The 19,032-nt window shown below is 44.0% G+C and overlaps 2 protein-coding genes across 5 annotated transcripts in view; one reads left to right on the top strand and one right to left on the bottom strand.

Annotated features, from left to right (window-relative positions):
• The window catches only part of LOC127048267 (uncharacterized), a 426,185-nt gene that overhangs the window by 96,770 nt on the left and 310,383 nt on the right, over positions 1–19,032 (top strand). The gene's annotated exons all lie outside the window — the stretch shown is intronic.
• Positions 1–19,032, bottom strand: part of ATP8A1 (ATPase phospholipid transporting 8A1) — a 267,561-nt gene that overhangs the window by 202,184 nt on the left and 46,345 nt on the right. For 2 of the 4 annotated variants that reach the window (XM_050947405.1, XM_050947406.1), the window contains exons 5-7: positions 11,837–11,882; positions 4,814–4,854; positions 3,380–3,453 (exon numbers count right to left, since the gene is read on the bottom strand). In XM_050947405.1, coding sequence (XP_050803362.1) covers positions 3,380–3,453; positions 4,814–4,854; positions 11,837–11,882 — 161 coding nt within the window. The remainder of the gene's footprint in view (positions 1–3,379; positions 3,454–4,813; positions 4,855–11,836; positions 11,883–19,032) is intronic. The other 2 variants (XM_050947404.1, XM_050947408.1) reach the window with 1 other exon arrangement.

Raw genomic sequence — 19,032 nt, 5'->3', positions numbered from 1 at the left:
CCAAACAGAAGGAACTAAAAGATTTCACTTCCTCAGATACTGTGCTGCCTAACAAGGTATGGAAGGAGAAGGAACACCTCTGAGTTACAAAATTCTACCCCAGGAGGACAGAAATGGTAAGATGCTTTGGAAATAAGTACTAACAACATAAGAATGGCCATACTGGGTCGGACCAAAGTATCCTGTCTTCTGACACCGGCCAATGCCAGGTGCCCCAGAGAGAATGAACAGAATAGGTAATCATCAAGTGATCCATCCCATGTTGCCCATTTCCAGGTTCTGGCAAACAGTGGCTAGGGACATCATCACTGCCCATCCTGGCTAATAACCATTGATGGACCTATTCTCCATGAATTTATCTAGTTCTTTTTTGAATCTGTTATACTCATCCTTCACAACATCCTCTGGCAAGAAGTGCCGCAGGTTGACTGCATTGTGTGAAAAAATATTTTATTTTGTTTGTTTTAAATCTGCTGCCTATTAATTTCATTTGGTAACCCCTGGTTCATGTGTTATGAGAAAGAGAAAGCAACACTTCCTTATTTACTTTATCCACAACAGTCATGATTTTATTGTAATCTTGCCATGAAGCAAACAGAATGATTCATTAGGCAGAATGCTTACAACCCAAATGATTTTATGTTATTACATCAGCACTTCAAAGATATCTACTTTGTAATACTGGACAGCTGGATGACATTAATTCCATGACCTATCGGGACCTCTGAAATACTACAGTTTGTCTTGCTAATTAAGGATTTGAAGCCTTAAAATAATCCTTCATATGAAAATTCCTCTAACACAGTGTTTCCCAAACTTGGGACGCCACTTGGGGAAAATCTATCTCCTCTCCCTAGCTTTGTGACAGGTTATCTCTTGCATTAGACAATCCATAGATTGTAATTAATGAATATACTGTCTCTCTCTCTCTGATTTTAGATTATCATTAGGAAATGTTGGTCTTAACTGATGAGCTACACTAACAGAAATCCCAAATTTATAACAATTCAACTCCTTCCAACCCAACCACCTTTTATAGACTACAAAAGATCCTAATCTTGCAAACACTTTATGCACATGCTTAACTTTATGCACAAGAACAGTTTTACTAACTTCAATAAAGTAAACACATGCATAAAGTTTAACCCCAAATATGCACAAACACTCTTTTAAGTTATAAATGCTTCCATTGTAGCCACTTTCAAGGTCCTTTACAGTCAATCATAGAATATCAGGGTTGGAAGGGACGTCAAAGCAGGACCAATTCCCAACTAAATCATCCCAGCTAAGGCTTTGTCAAGCCTGACTTTAAAAACCTCTAAGGAAGGAGCTTCCACCACCTCCCTAGGTAACCCATTCCAGTGCTTCACCACCCTCCTAGAGAAAAAGTTTGTCCTAATATCCAATCTAAACCTTCCCCACTGCAACTTGAGACCATTACTTCTTGTTCTGTCATCAGGTATCACTGAGAACAGTCTAGATCCATCCTCTTTGGAGCCTCCTTTCAGGTAGTTGAAAGCAGCCATCAAATCCTCCCTCCTTCTTCTCTTCTGCAGACTAAACAATCCCCACTTGGCCTATCATCTCTCATTCACAATCAAGTTGTCAACTTAGAGTTAGGGTTTCTAGTGCTCCTAGGCCCTATGGTAATACAAAAAATAAACAAAATCAGAAAATAGATGCATACAACTGCAAATCAAAATACATAAATTATTCTGAAGCATTTAAATCATTCTTATTTCAAAGTATTTGTTAGAATAGATACTGCAATTAGCGCATGACCTGATCAAACAGATTCTGAAAAAAGTGCATCTTCCACATAATAAAATCTGGCTTTCATAAATGAAACTGTCCAAGGAAATGAAGAATATTCATTAAAAATAAAAACAATTGTTTATGCTATTTATGATTTTATGCAGTGTTATGTTATGATTAATATAAATAGAGTTTTTGTTTCATGTTTGAAGACAGAAGCTTTATATAATTTGAAAACTTGGTTTGAATATACAGATATTCTATTTAACTTCTACATATTAAAGAATTAAAGTAAATTCTCTGTTCATAAAAACATCACATCATAAGTAAAATTTCATGATAGTTTGTTGGTTACTCTGTTATGTTAAGATTTATTTTTGTGTTAATTTAAAATTAGCAACTATTCATAAAAACAGACTTCTGTTGTATGGGGCAAAATATCAATGTATCTTTAAAAATGACTGAATTTGTTATGAATATAGTGAAAAGTTAATTTGGCTAAATGCAGTAATAGACATCTAGTCAAACAGTTAAATCCATGCATTATATCAAACAACAGAATTAAGTTTAAATGCATTAAAGGTCCTGGCAATATAATATTCCTAGGGCAAGGGTGGGCAAACCTTTTGGCATGAGTGCCACATCGGGTTTTGGAAGTTGTCTGGAGGGCTGGTTAGGGGAGGCTGTGCCTCCCCAAACAGCCAGGCATGGCCCGGCCCTGCCCTATATCCAACCCCCCCACTTCTCACCCCCTGATGGCCCCCCCCAACTCCTGCCCAATCCAACTCCTCCTGTTCCCTGACAGCACCCCTCCCCCCTTGCCCCATGTACCCCCCGGCTCCCTGTCCCCCGACAGCCCCAAGAACCCCCAACCTTGACTGCCCCCCGCTGCCCCATCCAACCCCTCCTCTCATTCCTGACTGCCCCCAGGGACCCTGCCCCATCCAACCACTCCTTCTCCCTGTTTTCTCCCAGAACCCCTGCCCCTGACTGCCCCCCCATATAACCGCCCCCCTGACTTCCCCCTCGGGACCCCTGTTCCCCACCCACTGACCGCCCCGACCACCACCCCAAACTCAACTGCCCCTTAAAAGTGTTGCCTGGAGCACTGGGGGCTGGTCCAGCTGGAGTCAGCCATGCCACCGCGCAGCACAGAGCACCAGGTCAGGCCAGGCTCTGCAGCTGTGCTGCCCCAGGAGCTCACAGCCCCGCCACCCAGAGCATTGTGCTAAGGCTGCAGGGAAGGGGGAACAGCAAGGGAGGCGCCAGGAGCTAGCCTCACGGGGCCAGGAGCACAGGGGCTAGGCAGAAGGGTCCCAGGGCCAGATGTGGCCTGTGGGCTGTAGTTTGCCCACCTCTGCCCCAGGGGATTAGCACACCCCTCAATGTAATTCTAAAAAAACTGACTGATACAATTCCTTTTATTTATTATATATGCCAAGCATGAAAAAATGTTTAAGATTTTAAATACCCAAATGCAGATTTTTTTTAAATACTAAATGTAAAATTATGGGAGAGGTAAAGAGTATTTCTGTTTATTTCTTATTTCCTTGGAGCAATCACAAAATTAATGCAGGGTAGAGAAACCAGCCTCTACATTGTAAGCATCAGTGGGCATCTCTACCTTGATGAGAGAAGTACAGTGTCAGCAGGTATATACTCTTTGCCTTTTATTACAACTATATCTCCAACATCTACCTGTAAGAAAACTGAATTGGTTAACAGTCAAACACATAATCTATCTCTAACTTTTACATATAGGTAAATCCTCAATTTGCCAAAAAGACAGTTAAAAATTTAGGCAACTATTTTCAAAAGAGTCTAGGTGGATTGGGTACCCAAATCCCACTGAAATAAGGTCCAGTCTCATTGTATTCCTGGCATTGAATATATTCCGCTTTAATCGCCCTTGATATTGGGAACTCTTATTATTGTTCTATAGTCAGATTTATATTTAGCTTAGTTACACAAAAGGAAATTAGTTTCCCTAAACTTGTATCACAGCAGATGCCTGCTCCTGGTTCCAGCTAATTTGTAACCCATGCAAACAAATGTGAATCTCATGATGTTAAACCTCTCCTGTTTGCAAGCAGATGATTCCACAAGGGGAAAAAGAGATCTGATTGAATCAAAATTACTGAAACCTCAAGTTACACAAATCTATGAAAGCTGTTTTTTTGACAAACATTTGCTAATAAGAACATAACAGCCATACTGGATCAGACCAAAGGTCCATCTAGCCCAGTATTCTGTCTTCCGACAGTAACTTCAGAGGGAATGAACAGAACAGGTAATCATTAAGTGATCCATCCCCTGTTGACTACTCCTAGCTTCAGGGAAACAGAGTCTAGGAACACCATCATTGCCCATCCTGGCTAATAGCCATTCATGCACCTATCCTCCATGTATTTATCATCTACTTTTCTGTACCCTGTTATAGTCTTGGCCGCCACAACATCCTCTGGCAAGGAGTTCCACAGATTGACTGTGCGTTGTATGAAGAAATACTTTTTGAACAGAACTTCTGAATGTTTCCCAGCTTTAGCAGTACACTGCTCTATTACCTCACAACAATGCTTTAAGTTTTTAGTATTTTAAACACAAGGTAAGCTTTGAAAATATATTAAGTAACTTTAAAAACATTTTTACTAATCTTTGCTCAATATATAAAAACTGAGCTATTTTCTTGTCTATTAATTTTAATAATTCTAAAGGTACTTGTACAGATACACCATGTGCTAATAGCCCCAAATCTGAAGACATTCAGGCAAAACTTTCATTGAAATACTATTCAGGCAGACCTTCCACTGAACTATTAATGATAGTTTTGCCTGAATGAGGAATTTGGTTTTGGGCCTAAAAGTACATTTTACTAAACAAGCTAAATTTAATATTCTAGAAAGTGCTACTAAAAACTGAAAAATATAATGCTGTCCATCATACTTGTAATTTAATTCATATGACTGTCATTTACTCTGACATAAATTATATAAATTGTATCAAATGTCAGTATAAACATAAAATTTACACCCCTAAAAACAAAAAACCAAATACACACCTTTTCCCAGTGGACAATCTCCCAAGCACCATTTCTCAATACTGAAAAGCAAAGACACATAATTAGACTGCACAACACTAAAACTTCTGTTTATAGGTGACACTCCTCATGTGTTCTTGTTACTAAAAATCACGTGTATAAAATAGAGCAGTATATTCACATGGCATTTTACTGAACAACACATTCTCTGCTATTTCAGGTCAAGCATTTCAACTGTAAAAATTAAATTTTAATTTGTATAGCACCTTTCATACAAACTATATATCACAAGACTTTATAGGGTCAGAAATCATAGAAATGTAGGACTGAAAGAGACCTCAATAGGCCAACTAGTCCAATCTCCTGTGCTGAGGCAGGATTAAGTATTATCTAGACCAGTGCTTCTCAATCAGGGGTGGCCCCAAACAGGTTTCACACCAAGACGGGCTAGTATTAGACTTGCTGGGGCCCAGGGTAGAAAGTTGAAGCCCACTGCATGAGGCTGAAGCCCAGGGCCCTGAGTCCTACCACCTGGGGCTGAAGCTGAAGCCTGAGCAATGTAACTTCATGAGGGCCTCTGTGGTGTGGGACCCCCAGGCAATTGCCCAGCTTGTTACCCCCTAACGTCAGCCCAGGCTTTTATATGCAGAAAACTAGTTATTGCGGCACAGGTGGGCCATAGAGATTTTATAGCACATTTGGGGAGGCTCAGAAAGAAAAAGGTTGAGAACCTCTGATCTAGACCGTTCCTGAGAGGTGTTTAACTTGTTCTTAAAAAACTCCAATGATGGAGACTCATAACCTTCCTAGGCGATTTGTTCCAGTGCTTAACTACTCATACAGTTAAGCAGTTTTTCCTAATGTCTAAACTAAGTCTCCCTTGCTGCAATTTAAGCCCATTACTTCTTGTCCTGTTCTTGGTGACTAAGGAGAAAAATGTATTACTCTCCTCTTTATAAGTCTTTTATGTACTCTAGACTGCTATTGTCCCCTCTCAGTCTTCTCTTCTCTAGACTAAACAAAACCATTTTTTTCAGTCTTTCCTCATAGGTTTTCTAGTCCTTTAATCATTTTAGTTGCTCTGGACTTTCTCCAATTTGTCCACATTTTCCCCAAAGTGTGGTATCCAGAACTGGACGCAATACTGCAGTTATCAGAGGGGTAGCCATGTTAGTCTGGATCTGTAAAAGCAGCAAAGAATCCTGTGGCACTTCATAGACTAACAGACATATTGGAGCATGAACTTTCGTGGGTGAATACCCACTTTGTCGGATGCAATTGAGGCCTTATCAGTGCTGATTAGTGTATAACACCCTGTTAACATATCCCAGAATTATGTTCACTTAGTTTACAACAGTATTACATTGTTGACCCATGTTTAGACTGAGATTCACTATAATCTCCAGACCCTTTTCTGCAGTACTCCTTCCTATTTTGTATTTATGCAACTGATTATTCCTTCTTGAAAGTAAAATTCTGCACTTGTCCTTGTTGAATTTCATCCTATTTATTTCCGGTCATTTATCCAGTTAGTCAAGATAATTTTGAATTTTAATTTTGTCCTTCAAAATGTTTCCAATCCCTTGCAGCTTGGTATCATCCACAAAAATTGTATGTACACTCTCTATGTCAATATCCAAATCATTTGTAAAGATACTGAATAAAACCAGATCTAGAACCAATCCCTGTGGGACCCCACTCGACATCCCTTCCAGCTCAATCATGAGCCATTGATAACTACTCTCTGAGTACAGGTTTCTAGCCAGTAGTTCTCAAAGATAATTGCTAATGGCTCAGAGAACTCCTCAGTCAGTTTCTTAAGTATTCTAGGATGTATTTCATCAGACCCTGCCAACTTGAAGACATCTAATTTCTCTAAGTAATTCATAACTTGTTCTTTTCTTATTTTAGCCTTAGATCCTACCCCATTTACTCTGTAGCTCTCTTAGTCATGCAATCGCTGGTAACTTTTTGGTGAAAACTGACACAAAAAAGGTATTTAACACTTCAGTCACATAATGGGTTTGGCACCCACTGCTCACGAGTGCCCCTTTTGGTTGGGCGCGTCTGCATTCTTTAGTTCTGGTGACTCCTTTTGGTGGCTCTCAGGCAGGTTTGTCAGTGACACAGCACTCCAGCTGAGTCACACTGTCTGCATGTTAACCAGTTCAACCCCCTTCCGGGTATACGGGCCACCAGAGCCTGTTTCTCTTTAGCCCTCCCTGGGCTTTAGTATTTAAGTAGTCCAGCCCTAGTATGGGGCTGTATCCCCAGGGCTTCCTCCCTGGAGACACCATCTTTCTGCATTCCTCCCCAGGCTCAGTCCCTACTCAGTCCTAGCAATCAGCCAGGAGCTCCCACAATGCTCCTCCCGGTCCCTGCTATGAAACCATCCATGGCCCTGCTGCTCTTCCAATCTTTTCGTCTCCTGCTCCAAGCAGCAACTAACTGCTACTCTGTTCTGCAGCTCTTTTTATATGGCCCTCCTGGGCCCTGATTGGCTGCTTCCCTTGCAGCCACTCTAGCCTGCTTGGAGGACCTCTCCACTGCTCCTTCCCTGGCATGGACGTGGCAGAACCTTGAGGCCTCCAGCAGGGGGCCTTTTGGCCTAGTCCACCCCATTACAGGCCATTGCTGCATTTTCTGTTATCTTTCCCTCCTCATTTAGTAATGGACTTACCCTGTCCCTGGTCTTCCTTTTGCTTCCATGTATTTGTAAAATGTTTTCTTGTTACCCTTTATGTCTCTAGCTAGTTTAATCTCTTGTTGTGCCTTGGCCTTTCTATTTTTGTCCTTACATTCTTGTGGTGTTGTTTTTTTAAATACTCATCCTTTGTAATTTGACCTAGTTTCTGCTTCTTGTAGGACTCCTTTTCAAGTTTCAGATAATTGAAAATCTGATTAAACCAGTGTGGCTTCTTACCATACTTTCTATCTTTCCTACGTATTGTTATAGTTTGCTCTTGTGCCCTTAATAATGTCTCTCTGAAAAACTGCTAACTTTCCTGAACTCTTTTTTCCCTTAGACTTGCTCTGCACAGGCACTTACCTACTAATTCTCTGAATTTGCTAAAGTCTGCCTTCTTGTAGTCCATTATCTTTACTCTACTGTTTTCCTTCCTACTGTTCCTAAGAATCATGAACTCTTGTCTTTTCATGATCATTTTCATCCACGCCGCCTTCAACCTTCAGATTCTCAAGTAGTTCAGTTCCTCCCTGTTTATCATAATCAAATCCAGAATAGCCAGTCCACAAGTCACTCTCTATACTTTCTGTAATAATAAGTTGTGTCCAATGCATTCCAAGAATTGGTTGCATAATCTGTGACCTGCTGTATTATTTTCCCAACAGATGTCTGGGTAGCTAAAGTCCCCCAATCATCACCAACTCCTGTGTATTGGATAATTTTGTTAGTTGTTTAAAAAAAGGTCTTATCCACCTCTTCTTCCTGTTTAATGGACCCCCTACCATGACATCATCCTTTTTTTTAACCCCTTTTATCCTTACCCAGAGACATTCAACAGATCTGCCTTCCTTTTCTGTCTCAGTGCAACTGTATACATCTTTGATAGCAAGGCAACACCTCCTCCCTGTTTTCCCTGCCTATCCTTTCTGAACAAGCTGTACCCTTCTACACAAATATTCCCATCATATGAATTATCCCATCATGTTTCTATGATGCCAATTATGTTGCATCTGTGATTATTCACCAATATTTCTAGTTCTTCCTGTTTATTCCCCATACTTCTTGCATTAATTAATTACAGCATAAAATGTGTATGAAGCAGAATGAAATAAAAAGTTAAGGAAATTAACACATATTTTAATATGAGATTTGATGAGCGATGCTTCCAAAAGTATTAGATTCTAGAAGAAACAACATGATCTGAATTGAAATCTTATAAAATTACTATAGGAAATAATCTCAAGAATACTCGCTGATAAAAATGTTGACATGATTTTCTACTGTACAGAAGAACCCTATCAATTATCCTTTTATTTTTATCACAAATCATTTATAAGAAGCACCATAGCAACATACATGGCAGTTTATTAAACACAGATAAAGACATGTTCCCTGCTCTGTAGAATGCAGCATTAAAACAAACAAAAAAAACCAATCTAAATTACTGGACAATATATAAGGTGAGACAGAGTGTGGCATTACTAATGAGAAGAGAATAGGTATTACTTTGAAGAACTGGAATTTAAGTAGAGATTTGAAGGAGAGAGAATGCTAGGCAGAGAGGGAAAGGAAGACTGTTCCAGATATAAGGAACACCATGCTAGCAGATTCCAAGCTGAGGCTGGGAAATAGGGTAAAATGAAAGAATTGGCACTGGGAATGGAAATGAGGAAATAAATGCAAATATGTTGGTATGGCAACATTATATGAGGCCTAACAGGTAAAGATGAAAAGCCTGAATTTGATGCAACAGGAGATAGAAATACATTTTAGGTATTCAAAAAGGTGGGTGATATGGTCAGAACTGAGAGGAGAGACCATGACTTTTCATACAGTATTTTGATTTGCCTGGAGATGGAAAGCAGAGAAGGCAAGAAGGCCAAAAGAAGGTTGACATGTAAGATGGCCAAGGCATGAGACAAGGTTGTTGCAATGGAGATAGCAAGGAAAGGTGGATTTTGGTGATACTGAAGAGAAATAAGCAACAAGATTTAGCAACCATCTACATATGAAAGGTCAATTAGGCTGCAGGCCTGGGAAATGATGAATATAGCTGTCAACTGAGATAGAACAGGGAGGGATCCTGCTGAAGAAATGGACTCTGGGATAACAAATCTGGCCTTGAATTCAAGAACAACGGTGGCTCTGACATGTTCACAAGGTCAGGAAATCAAGGCCTCCCTTGGTTAATGGGGGGACTACTAAGATAATTTCTGCTTCCTCCTTTCTGATCTTCCGTATTATACTGGTGATGTTTATCAGTGATGGGAAAGCATAAAGTAAGCCCTTTGGCCACTTGAGTGACAGGATACCTATGCCAAGAACATCTATGCCTATGCCAGTTTTCCTGCAAACTATTGGTGAACGTTCTAGTTTTCTTTGGCTGCAAAAAGACATACAATAGGAACTCCGTATTTTTTGATGATCAGACAGAAGGATTTGTTTTGAAGACCCTATTCTGCATCATCAATTTTCCTTCTGCCCATTAACTTGGCCTTCACGTTGCTGGCAACCTTTGATATGCAAGGTCCTGATAGACCATAGATGGGCCTCCACTCACTACATCAATGATGCTGCTTCCTTTTGTAGATCCCTTGGTCCAGTATTCCCCAATAGTTTATGTACACCATCGTTGATGTATTGTTCGTTATTGTCACAACACAGCCATTTGGCAATGCTGGGGCCAGTTGTTGAACAGCCTATATATTGTTCTCAGCTCTAGAAAATGTATACTTTTCTTTCATTCCAAGAAGGGCCATGTCCCTTGAGCGACCAACTTCTTGGATAATACTTCTCACCCTTCCAGAATGGCATCTGTTGTTATGACACACCTCTCGGGCTCCAATATGGCCAACCCCCCACCCTGAATATCTTTGGACTCATCGCTATCCAGGGATTTCAACACTACTGAAAGAATGTTCACTTTCCAAGATGGAAAAAAAAATGGCAGGGAATGGCCAGCAGGAAACTCTGGAGAGTGCTTATATGCATTCTGCCCAAGGTACTATCCCAGTGCAGGACATGATCATCCCAAGATCACTAATTAGGGTGCCTGCTGATGTCCTTGGGCACTTCCTCAGGAGGATAATTGCTTATCTGTTCTAGTTCCATCTTTTGGCTGCCAGAAAGATTTTGTGGGCCTCTGTGTCTATCAACACTCCAAGATGAATTAGGCACTGAGATTCTTGATGATGACTCTTCCCAAGATTTACTATAAATCCAAGCTGTTGCAAAATCTGGATCATTGCCTGAGTCACATGAGTGGACCCCTCTTCGATGAGGTTTTACTAGAATTTCATCCAGGAAAGGATATACCAGTATTCCCTTCTGCCTGAGAAAAGCCACTAGAACAACAAAGATTTTTGTGACCACTCAAGGGCATGGACGACTGCCACAAAGGCAGCGCTTTGTATTGAAAATGATTGGTCTCATGAGCAAATCACAAAAATCTCTTGTGCCCATGGTGAACTGGCACACGAAGACAGGCCTCCTTCAAATTGACCAACATAAAGTAATCCCCCGGCAGAACGCCATTAGTCCTGACTTCAAGGTTTCCATCTTGAATCTAGTCCCCCTTATGAACTTGTTAGGGTGTGGTAAGTCCAACACAGCTCTGTTCTCCCCAGATCTCCTAGGTACCAGAAACAAGACTGACTAGTGGCCAGAGAACATCTCTGCCTCAGGAACTCTTTCTAGCCTGCTGATTTGCAAAAGATGTTCTACAGACTTTAGCATATTTCACCTCTTTTGTGGATTTGAGGACACTGGAGAAGGGAGAAAATGACAATCTGGTATCTTTGAAAATTGTATTTACCCTTGTTGAACCATATCCAGGACTCATCCATCCAACATGGAGAGAGGCATTAATGTACATAAAAGGCTGTTACAAGGAGGAGGGAGAAAAATTGTTCTCCTTACCCTGTGAAATGTAATGAGCTTAAATTGTGGCAGTGATGGTTTAGGTTGGATATTAGGAAAAACTTCCCAACTGTCAGGGAGGTTAAGCACTAGAATAAATTGCCTAGGGAGGTTGTGAAATCTCCATCACTGGAGATTTTTAAAAGCAGGATAGACAGACACCTGTCAGGGATGGTGTAGATATTTAATCCTTCCATGAGTGCGGGTGACTTTGGCTAGATGACCTGTCGATGTCCCTTCCAGTCCTACGATTCTAGGCCAATGTTCGTTGAATTTTAATAATCTCTCCCTGCTAGGTGTTGCCCATTGGAACTGACCTGACTATAGTCAGGCATTGTTTCTAATGTTCAAATTTGCACTATAGGAAGATTGGTTTCTCCCCTTTCAGAGCTTAGGCTTTCTTTGCTGCACAATTTAGAGATTTTTTAAATGGTTCCTACCTTGTGTTTGTTTCTTGTTCACTGCATTATCAGCTTTATGTCTTTTCTGGAACAAAAATGCACAACTGTTAATTGAATTAAAATAGTTATTTTGTTAACAAGGTAAAATGTACAATTCAGAAAAAATACTATGCACACATACTTCCTGTATTCTACTTCACTCACACAAGTGAACAAAAAACAAGTCAGAACTATTTCAAGTTTTTGTTAAACAATTTTTACAAAACTGCATGTTATTTTAATGAAGTATTTTTGTTTTTAGATAAAGTCAAGGAGAATGCTAGATCAAAAATGTCCTTTTGAAGAACCACTCCATTCTGGATATCTCACTAGCTGCCCTAATTCCAAGATGCAGACAGCTTGCATTTGTGGGATGGTGCCCATAATCTTCAGGAGTCCTGATGGAGGATGGCTGAGATGATGCACAATGCACTTTGATCAGTGACAAGGTACAGTAATTAGTCCAAAAGGAACGGTTACTTAGAACCACAGTTACTGTGGTTCTTCGAGATGTGCTGTTAACACATATTCCACTCTTGGTGCATATGCCCCCCTTGTGTGCCAGATCCTTTCTGACTAGCAGTATCTGTTGTAACTCTGACTAGGTCCCTGATGTTCTCTTGGCTACCATAGCTGAAGGTATAAGGGGCAGGAGACTGCAACCACTACTCAGATCCTTCACTAATAAGAATCCTGAAAAGTGGGAATCCAATTAACAGGGATGCAGGGCAGGTTGAGGAATCTGTGCGAAACACCACATCTCGAAGAAAAAATGGTTACTCACCTTCTCATAAAACTTGTTCTTTGAGATGTGTTGTTCATGTCCATTCCAATCAGTTGTGTGTGCGCGCACGTGCACAGCAGTCAGAAGATTTTTCCCCAGCAGCATCCATCGGATCAGTCCGTGCACCCCCTGAAGTCATGCCTTCATGGGTCTCAATATAAAGCCCTGCCGAACAGCCACCCTCTCAGTTCCTTCTTGCCAGCTACGCCAACAGAGGAGAAGGAGGGTGGGTATTGGAATGGACATGAACAACACATCTCGAAGAAAACAGTTACGAGAGTTGAGTAACTGTTTTTTCTTCTTCGAGTGCTTGTTCATGTCAATTCCAATCAGGTGACTCACAAGCCCAAGTTTGGGTGATGGAGTCGGAGTCTTCCACTGATTGGAGCATTGCTCATCCGAAGGTCGCATCGTCTCTGGCCTGCTGGGTAATCGCATAGTGCATGGTGAAAGTATGGATGGAGAACCACGTTGCTGCCCTGCAGATTTCCTGAGTGGGAACCTGAGCCAGGAACACTGTTGAGGAAGCCCGCACTCTGATAAGTGCACAGTGATTGGAGGTGCAGGAACACCTGCCAGGTTGTAGCATTCATGAATACAGGACGCTATCCATGATGAGATGTGCTGTGATGACACATGCTGACCCTTCATTCTGTCAGCCACTGACACGAATAACTGGACCGATTTTCTGAACAATTTGTTCTCTTGATGTAAAAGGCTAGCACCCTGCGGACACCCAGAGAATGGAGCCTCTGCTCCCTGCCGCTAGAATGAGGCTTATGGTAGAATATTGGGAGAAAGATGTCCTGGTTGATGTGAAACTGCAACACAACCTTTGGGAGGAAAGCAGGATGAGGCCTGAGCTGAACCTTGTCCTTATAGAACATGGTGTAAGGAGGCTCTGATATTAGGGTCCTGAGCTCAGACACACTGCTCGCCAAAGTTATCACTAACAGGAATGCCACCTTATAAGAGAGGTAGAGCAGGGAGTATGTTGCTAATGGTTCAAAGGAGGGTCCCATGAGCCTAGAAAGGACCAGATTGAGGTCCCAGGCAGGAACAGGCTGACATTAGGGTATAACCTGTTGAGCCCTTTTAAGAACCAGCTGACCATAGCGTTAGCAAACACAGTGGCCCTCCGTGCCTGGGTGGAAGGTCAAGATGGCAGTTAAGTGCACTCTTAGTGATGACAACAAAAGCCCCTGTTGCTTCAGATGGAGGTGGTAGTCCAGAATAAGCGTCGGGGACAAATGGCACTGCACTGATCAGACTGAAAATCTCTTCCACTGCTGCCAAGGAGGACCTGTCCAAACTGGTCTGAACAGGAAAGCTCCATTGGATTCAACCATGGAGCTTTCACACTGTGAAATGAAGCGTCTCGAGGTTCAGATGTTGAAGACGACAGTGATCTTGTCTCAGAAGATCCAGGAAGAGCGGCAGGGTGATCGGGGCTTCCACACACGTCTAGGAGAGATGTGTACCAGTGCTGACGGGGCCAGGCTAGTGTATCAGTATGACATGAGCTCGCTCGCTCGTTCTCTCCAGATCTTAAGGAGTACCTTGTGAATGAGTGGTATGAGTGGAAAGGCGTATAGGAGAGAACCTCTCCAGTGGAGGAGGAATGCATCTGTGCTGGAGCCTGGGCTGTGATTTTGAAAGGAGCTGAACTGCTGGCACTTTCCTGTTGAGTCGCATGGTGAATAGTTTTATCTGGGGAAAGCCCCACCTCTGGAAGACTGAAATCACAACATCCAGATAAAGGGACCACTCGTGGCTGTGAAATGACCTGCTGAGGCGGTCCGCCAGCTCATTCTGTACTCCAGGGATGTACAACACTTCCAGGCGTATCGACTTCTGGTCTACACAGAAGTCCCACAGCATGAGGGCATCCTGGCACAGGGGAGAGGAGCATACAGCCCCGTTTGTTAATATAGAACATTGCTGTTGTATTGTCAGTCACGACCAATACTCATTGTCCCATTAATTATGCCCGGAAGGTTTGGCATGCTAGGCGCACCACTCTGAGCTCTCGAACATTGATGCAGTGGTCCACCTGAGACCAGAGGCTTTGAGTCCTGTGGTCTCCCAGATGTGCTCCCCACCCCAAGTCTGATGCGCCCGTCACTAGCAACAGGTATGGCTGCAGAGTGCCGAAAGGGACCTCTGAACATACCTCCTGAGGGTTGAGCCACCACAGGAGGGAGTCAAGGACCTGGCAAGGCAGGGTCACAGTCCTGTACAAGCTGTCCCGGGCTGGGCGATACACAGACGTGAACCATGACAAAGTCAATTTTGCTTTGTTTAGAAGAAGACTCAGGTTGTCGAAGGTGGCTCTGATGAATCTGACCTGACCTTCCACTTGGGTCCTGAAGTGGCCCCTGATCAGCCAGTGGTCAAGGTACAGAAACACCTGTACCCGATGCCTGCGCAAGAATGCAGCAACTGCCATGCACTTGGTGAAGACTCGAGGTGCTGTGGACAGGCCGAATAGAAGGATGGTAAATTGGTAGTGGGTGCTGTTGACCACAAACCTGAGGTACTTCCTGGGGGCTGAGCAATTGCAATATGAAAATATGCTTCCTTCAAGTCAAGGGTGGCATACCAGTCTGCTGGATCCAGTTAGGGGATGATGGAGGCCAAAGAGACCACGTGGAACCTGAGTTTTTTCACGAACTTGTTGAGTTCTCACAGGTCCAAGATAGGCTGGAGGCAGCCTTTGGCTTTCAATATTAGGAAATACCACACCCTTGTGCTCCTGAGGAACCTCCTCCACTGCCGCTAGAAGTAGAAGCAACTGCACCTCCTGGATAAGGAGCTGCTCATGAGAAGGGTCCCTGAAGAGGGACGGGGAAGGAGGGTGGAAGGGCAGGAGGGCACAGAATTGGATGGAGTATTCTCTGTCTACCATGCAGAGCATCCAGCAGTCCGAAGTGATACAGGACCATGCACGGTAGAAAGGGGACGGTCAGGAGGAAAAGGTAAAGCAGGGTAGATCCAGCTTTTGTTCTGGTGCACCATCCTCCACCGCACCTTGAAAAGGCCAGTTTGGGGCCAGAAGGTGGTTTGGGTTGGCCAGAGCCCTGGCCTGAGGATGAGTGTTGTCTTTTCCTGTCACTCCTGTTCTTCCTCCAAGAACCATCCTGGGGGTTTTGCTGATAGAACCCCAAAGAAGATTGTGGCCTAAAGTGTTTCTGCGGTGTGGTGGGAGTGTGCAGGCCCAAAGACCTGAGTGTGGCTTGTGAGTTTTCAGAATTTTCAGGCTATGCCGCCTCTTGTCTGTCTTTTCAAAGAAAAGAGTCACGCCCTCAAATGGGAGGTCCTGAATGGTCTGTTGGACCTCATAAGGGAGCCCTTAGACCCTTCTCATGGCCACCCCAGTAGCCATGACCCTGGTGGCGGCACCAGCACTGTCCAACATGGCCTGGAGGGAAGCCCGGGAGACTAGCTTTGCCTCCTCCACCAAAGCCGAGAACTAGGCTCAGGAGTCTGAAGGGAGGAGCTCTGCAAATTTGGCCATCACCAAGCAGCTGTTATAAGAGTACCCCCTGCAGAGTAGACCTTTCTCCCAACAAGGTGGAGTCACTTAGCCTCCCTGTTTTTAGGGGAGGGCCCTGCTCATGTTGATTAGCAGTGTCCACGACAAGAGTCGGGAGGTGGATGGGAGTACAAATGTTCATGCCCCTTGGAGGACATGAAATAATGTCTTTCATTGCGCTTGGCAGTGGGTGGCAAGGAAGCTGGGGTCTGCCACAGGGTCTTGGTCTTGCCACAATAGTCTTTATAAGTGGTAGGGCAACATGAGAAGATCCCGTGGGGACAAGGATATCCACCATGGGATCAGCCTCCTTGACGATCTCCTCAGCCTTAATGCCCAGACCCTGAGCAACCCTTTGCAGCAACTATTGTAACACCCTGCTGTCCTCAAGCACCAGGGTTATCACTTCCCTATGCCTTGTCCAGAGATGAGGAGGAGAAAGTCCCTATAAGCAGCTGCTGCTCCCTGCCATCAGCTCCCAAGGGGTCCTGCAACTCTCAGGAAAACAATGGTGCCAATGGAGTGCCCATCAGCACCTGGGCTGTCAATGCTGAAATTGGCTTGGTATGGGCATTGGAGACACTGATGGTGCCACTGGTGCCAAATGTGCTGCCTGAGTCAATGAAGGTGGCAGGGCCATTGTCTGTGCCACTTTCAGTGCCAAGGTTGTCATCAGTGCCAAAAATGCTGTCGGAGCTGAGGTCTAAAGTGTCACCAGTGTCGAGGCGTGTGAGTAGATACCAAAACGAGCTGCACAGTTGACGGTGCGATGCATGTGGCTGAGGTCACCGAAGACAATGTGGAGCAGTGCCCTTGGATCCCTCCCTGGCTCTGGTGAAAGGCCCAAGGGGTCCAGAATGGCCACTGTGGTGGATTCTGCCACTGTGGTGGTCATGCCTGGAGCTCTTGCCTGTCTCGCCTTGACTTCAATCATCAGCTCCTACTCCTCCGAGTGACAGGAGTCAGACTCTGACTCTGAGGTCTCCAAGACTGAAGACCACGGAGGAGCTGAGCTTCGGTGCATCAAGAGCTTGGGGAGTGACTAGGCTCTCTGTCTGAGTGGGCCAGTGCTGAACGACATGGAGAGGAGGAATGCCTGGAGATCACTGCCTGCTTCTCTCTTGACTGCACCTGGGGGCGGGGTGGGATTGCCAGCGTCAGAGGTTCCTCCCTCCTACAGGGCAAGAACAGTGCTGTAAGGTGCAGCAGATCCCGAGGAACTTCAAAAGCTTCCAGCGTTGAAGGAAGCAGAAGCTGGTGGCCCATAGAGACCGGTGAACGTGGAGGGCCTGGACTAAAATACCTCGCCTGGGCAGGAGTCGATGTGACTCTAATGGGGGATCTTGAGCTGTGGCCCGCCTGGGGTCTCACTTAGATTTAGCTGGAGGTGACTGACTGTCCAGCTTCTTTTTCTTCTGAGGCACCAGCGAGTGAGATCACAGCCTGCTCTCTACTGGACCTTGGGAGGTGCCGTGCCGGGGCCAAGCACCCCGGGATGAGTCCAATCTCAGCATCGAACTGGATGATGGCACTAGGGCACTACACATCAATGAGGAAGTGCAATAAGCCAGGTCCCAAGCCCGGGTCTAAATGGGAGCATAGAGCTGCATCCATGAGGATCACTTCAAGTCGCTGCTCCCTTTCTTTAAGAGTTCTAGGGCAGAACTTGCAGCAGATCTTACAGCGATCCTTTTGGTGACCCTCCCTCTAGGCACTGTAAACACAAGGAGCGTGGATCGCTCTTTGGCATGTGCTTTGCACAGACCACACAGTTTTTAAACCCCGGGGATCACGGCATACCACACCTCTGGGGAGTTGGAAGGAGGGTTAGAGACCCTCAACAACTCTAACTACTAAGTACTAAGATAAACTAACTATGTACAAACAACTGGAGTTGAACACGCTTGCTAAAGCAAGGGCTCTGGCAAGTTCCAGCCTACTGTCGCTGGCAATAAGAAGGAACTGAGGAGCTGGTGGGTTGGCAGGGCTCTATATTAATCACCATGAAGGCACAACTCCAAGGGGCACCCAGACCAACCTGACAGATGCTGCTATCGGAAAAATCTTCTGGCTACCGTGCATGCGCACACACCTGATTGGAATCGACATGAACAAGCACTCAGAGAAGAACCATTGTTACTGCAGTGTAGGTAATCATTCTTTCTTCGAGTGATGTCCACACCAATTCCACTTTTGACAACTAACTAGCAGTTCTCTCAACAGGAGGAGTGAGAGAAGTCCTTAACTGAATAGTGAATTTATGTCAGCCCTGCCAAATGTCGCATCTGATCTGGATGCTGGACCTGAGAGTAGTGAGAGGTGAATGTGTTGATTGAAGCCACTCTCCATATATCAGTTACTGAAATATTTGCAAGGGAAGCTCTGGAGACTATGTGCACTTTAGCCAAATAGGCCCTTAGGGATCTTATTTGTTCCGATAGCAAGTCCTGACCCAGTCTGAAAACCACTTGGATGATCTCTGGATGAAAACAGGCTCCTAACTGCTCCTGAGAAAGGTATGAACTATCTGTGGGATGTTCTAAATGGCTTTGCTTTGTCAGATAAAAATATAAAGCTCTCATCACATCCAAGGTGTGTAGTTTCATTTTGGCTGCAGTAGAGTGATGTCTCAGGAAGAAAGCTACCTGGCATATGGATTGGTTAAAATGAAAATCCAAAACCACCTTAGGCAAGCAAGAATTTAGGATGATGCCTAAGTGTGGTTTTGTCCTTACAGAATATGGTGTAAGGAGGCACTTATTCTTCCAACCGAGGCGATAGTTACCAAGAATGCTGCCTTTATGGAGAGATGATATAGGAAAGAGGTTACCATGGGTTTATTAGGGGGCCCTACTGTATTAATTTAGATGGAACACA

The sequence above is a fragment of the Gopherus flavomarginatus genome, chromosome 3, assembly GCF_025201925.1.
Source record: "Gopherus flavomarginatus isolate rGopFla2 chromosome 3, rGopFla2.mat.asm, whole genome shotgun sequence".
NCBI lineage: Eukaryota > Metazoa > Chordata > Testudines > Testudinidae > Gopherus > Gopherus flavomarginatus.
Note: the sequence above shows the minus strand (reverse complement) of the source record. Positions and strands in the feature narration are given on the sequence as shown.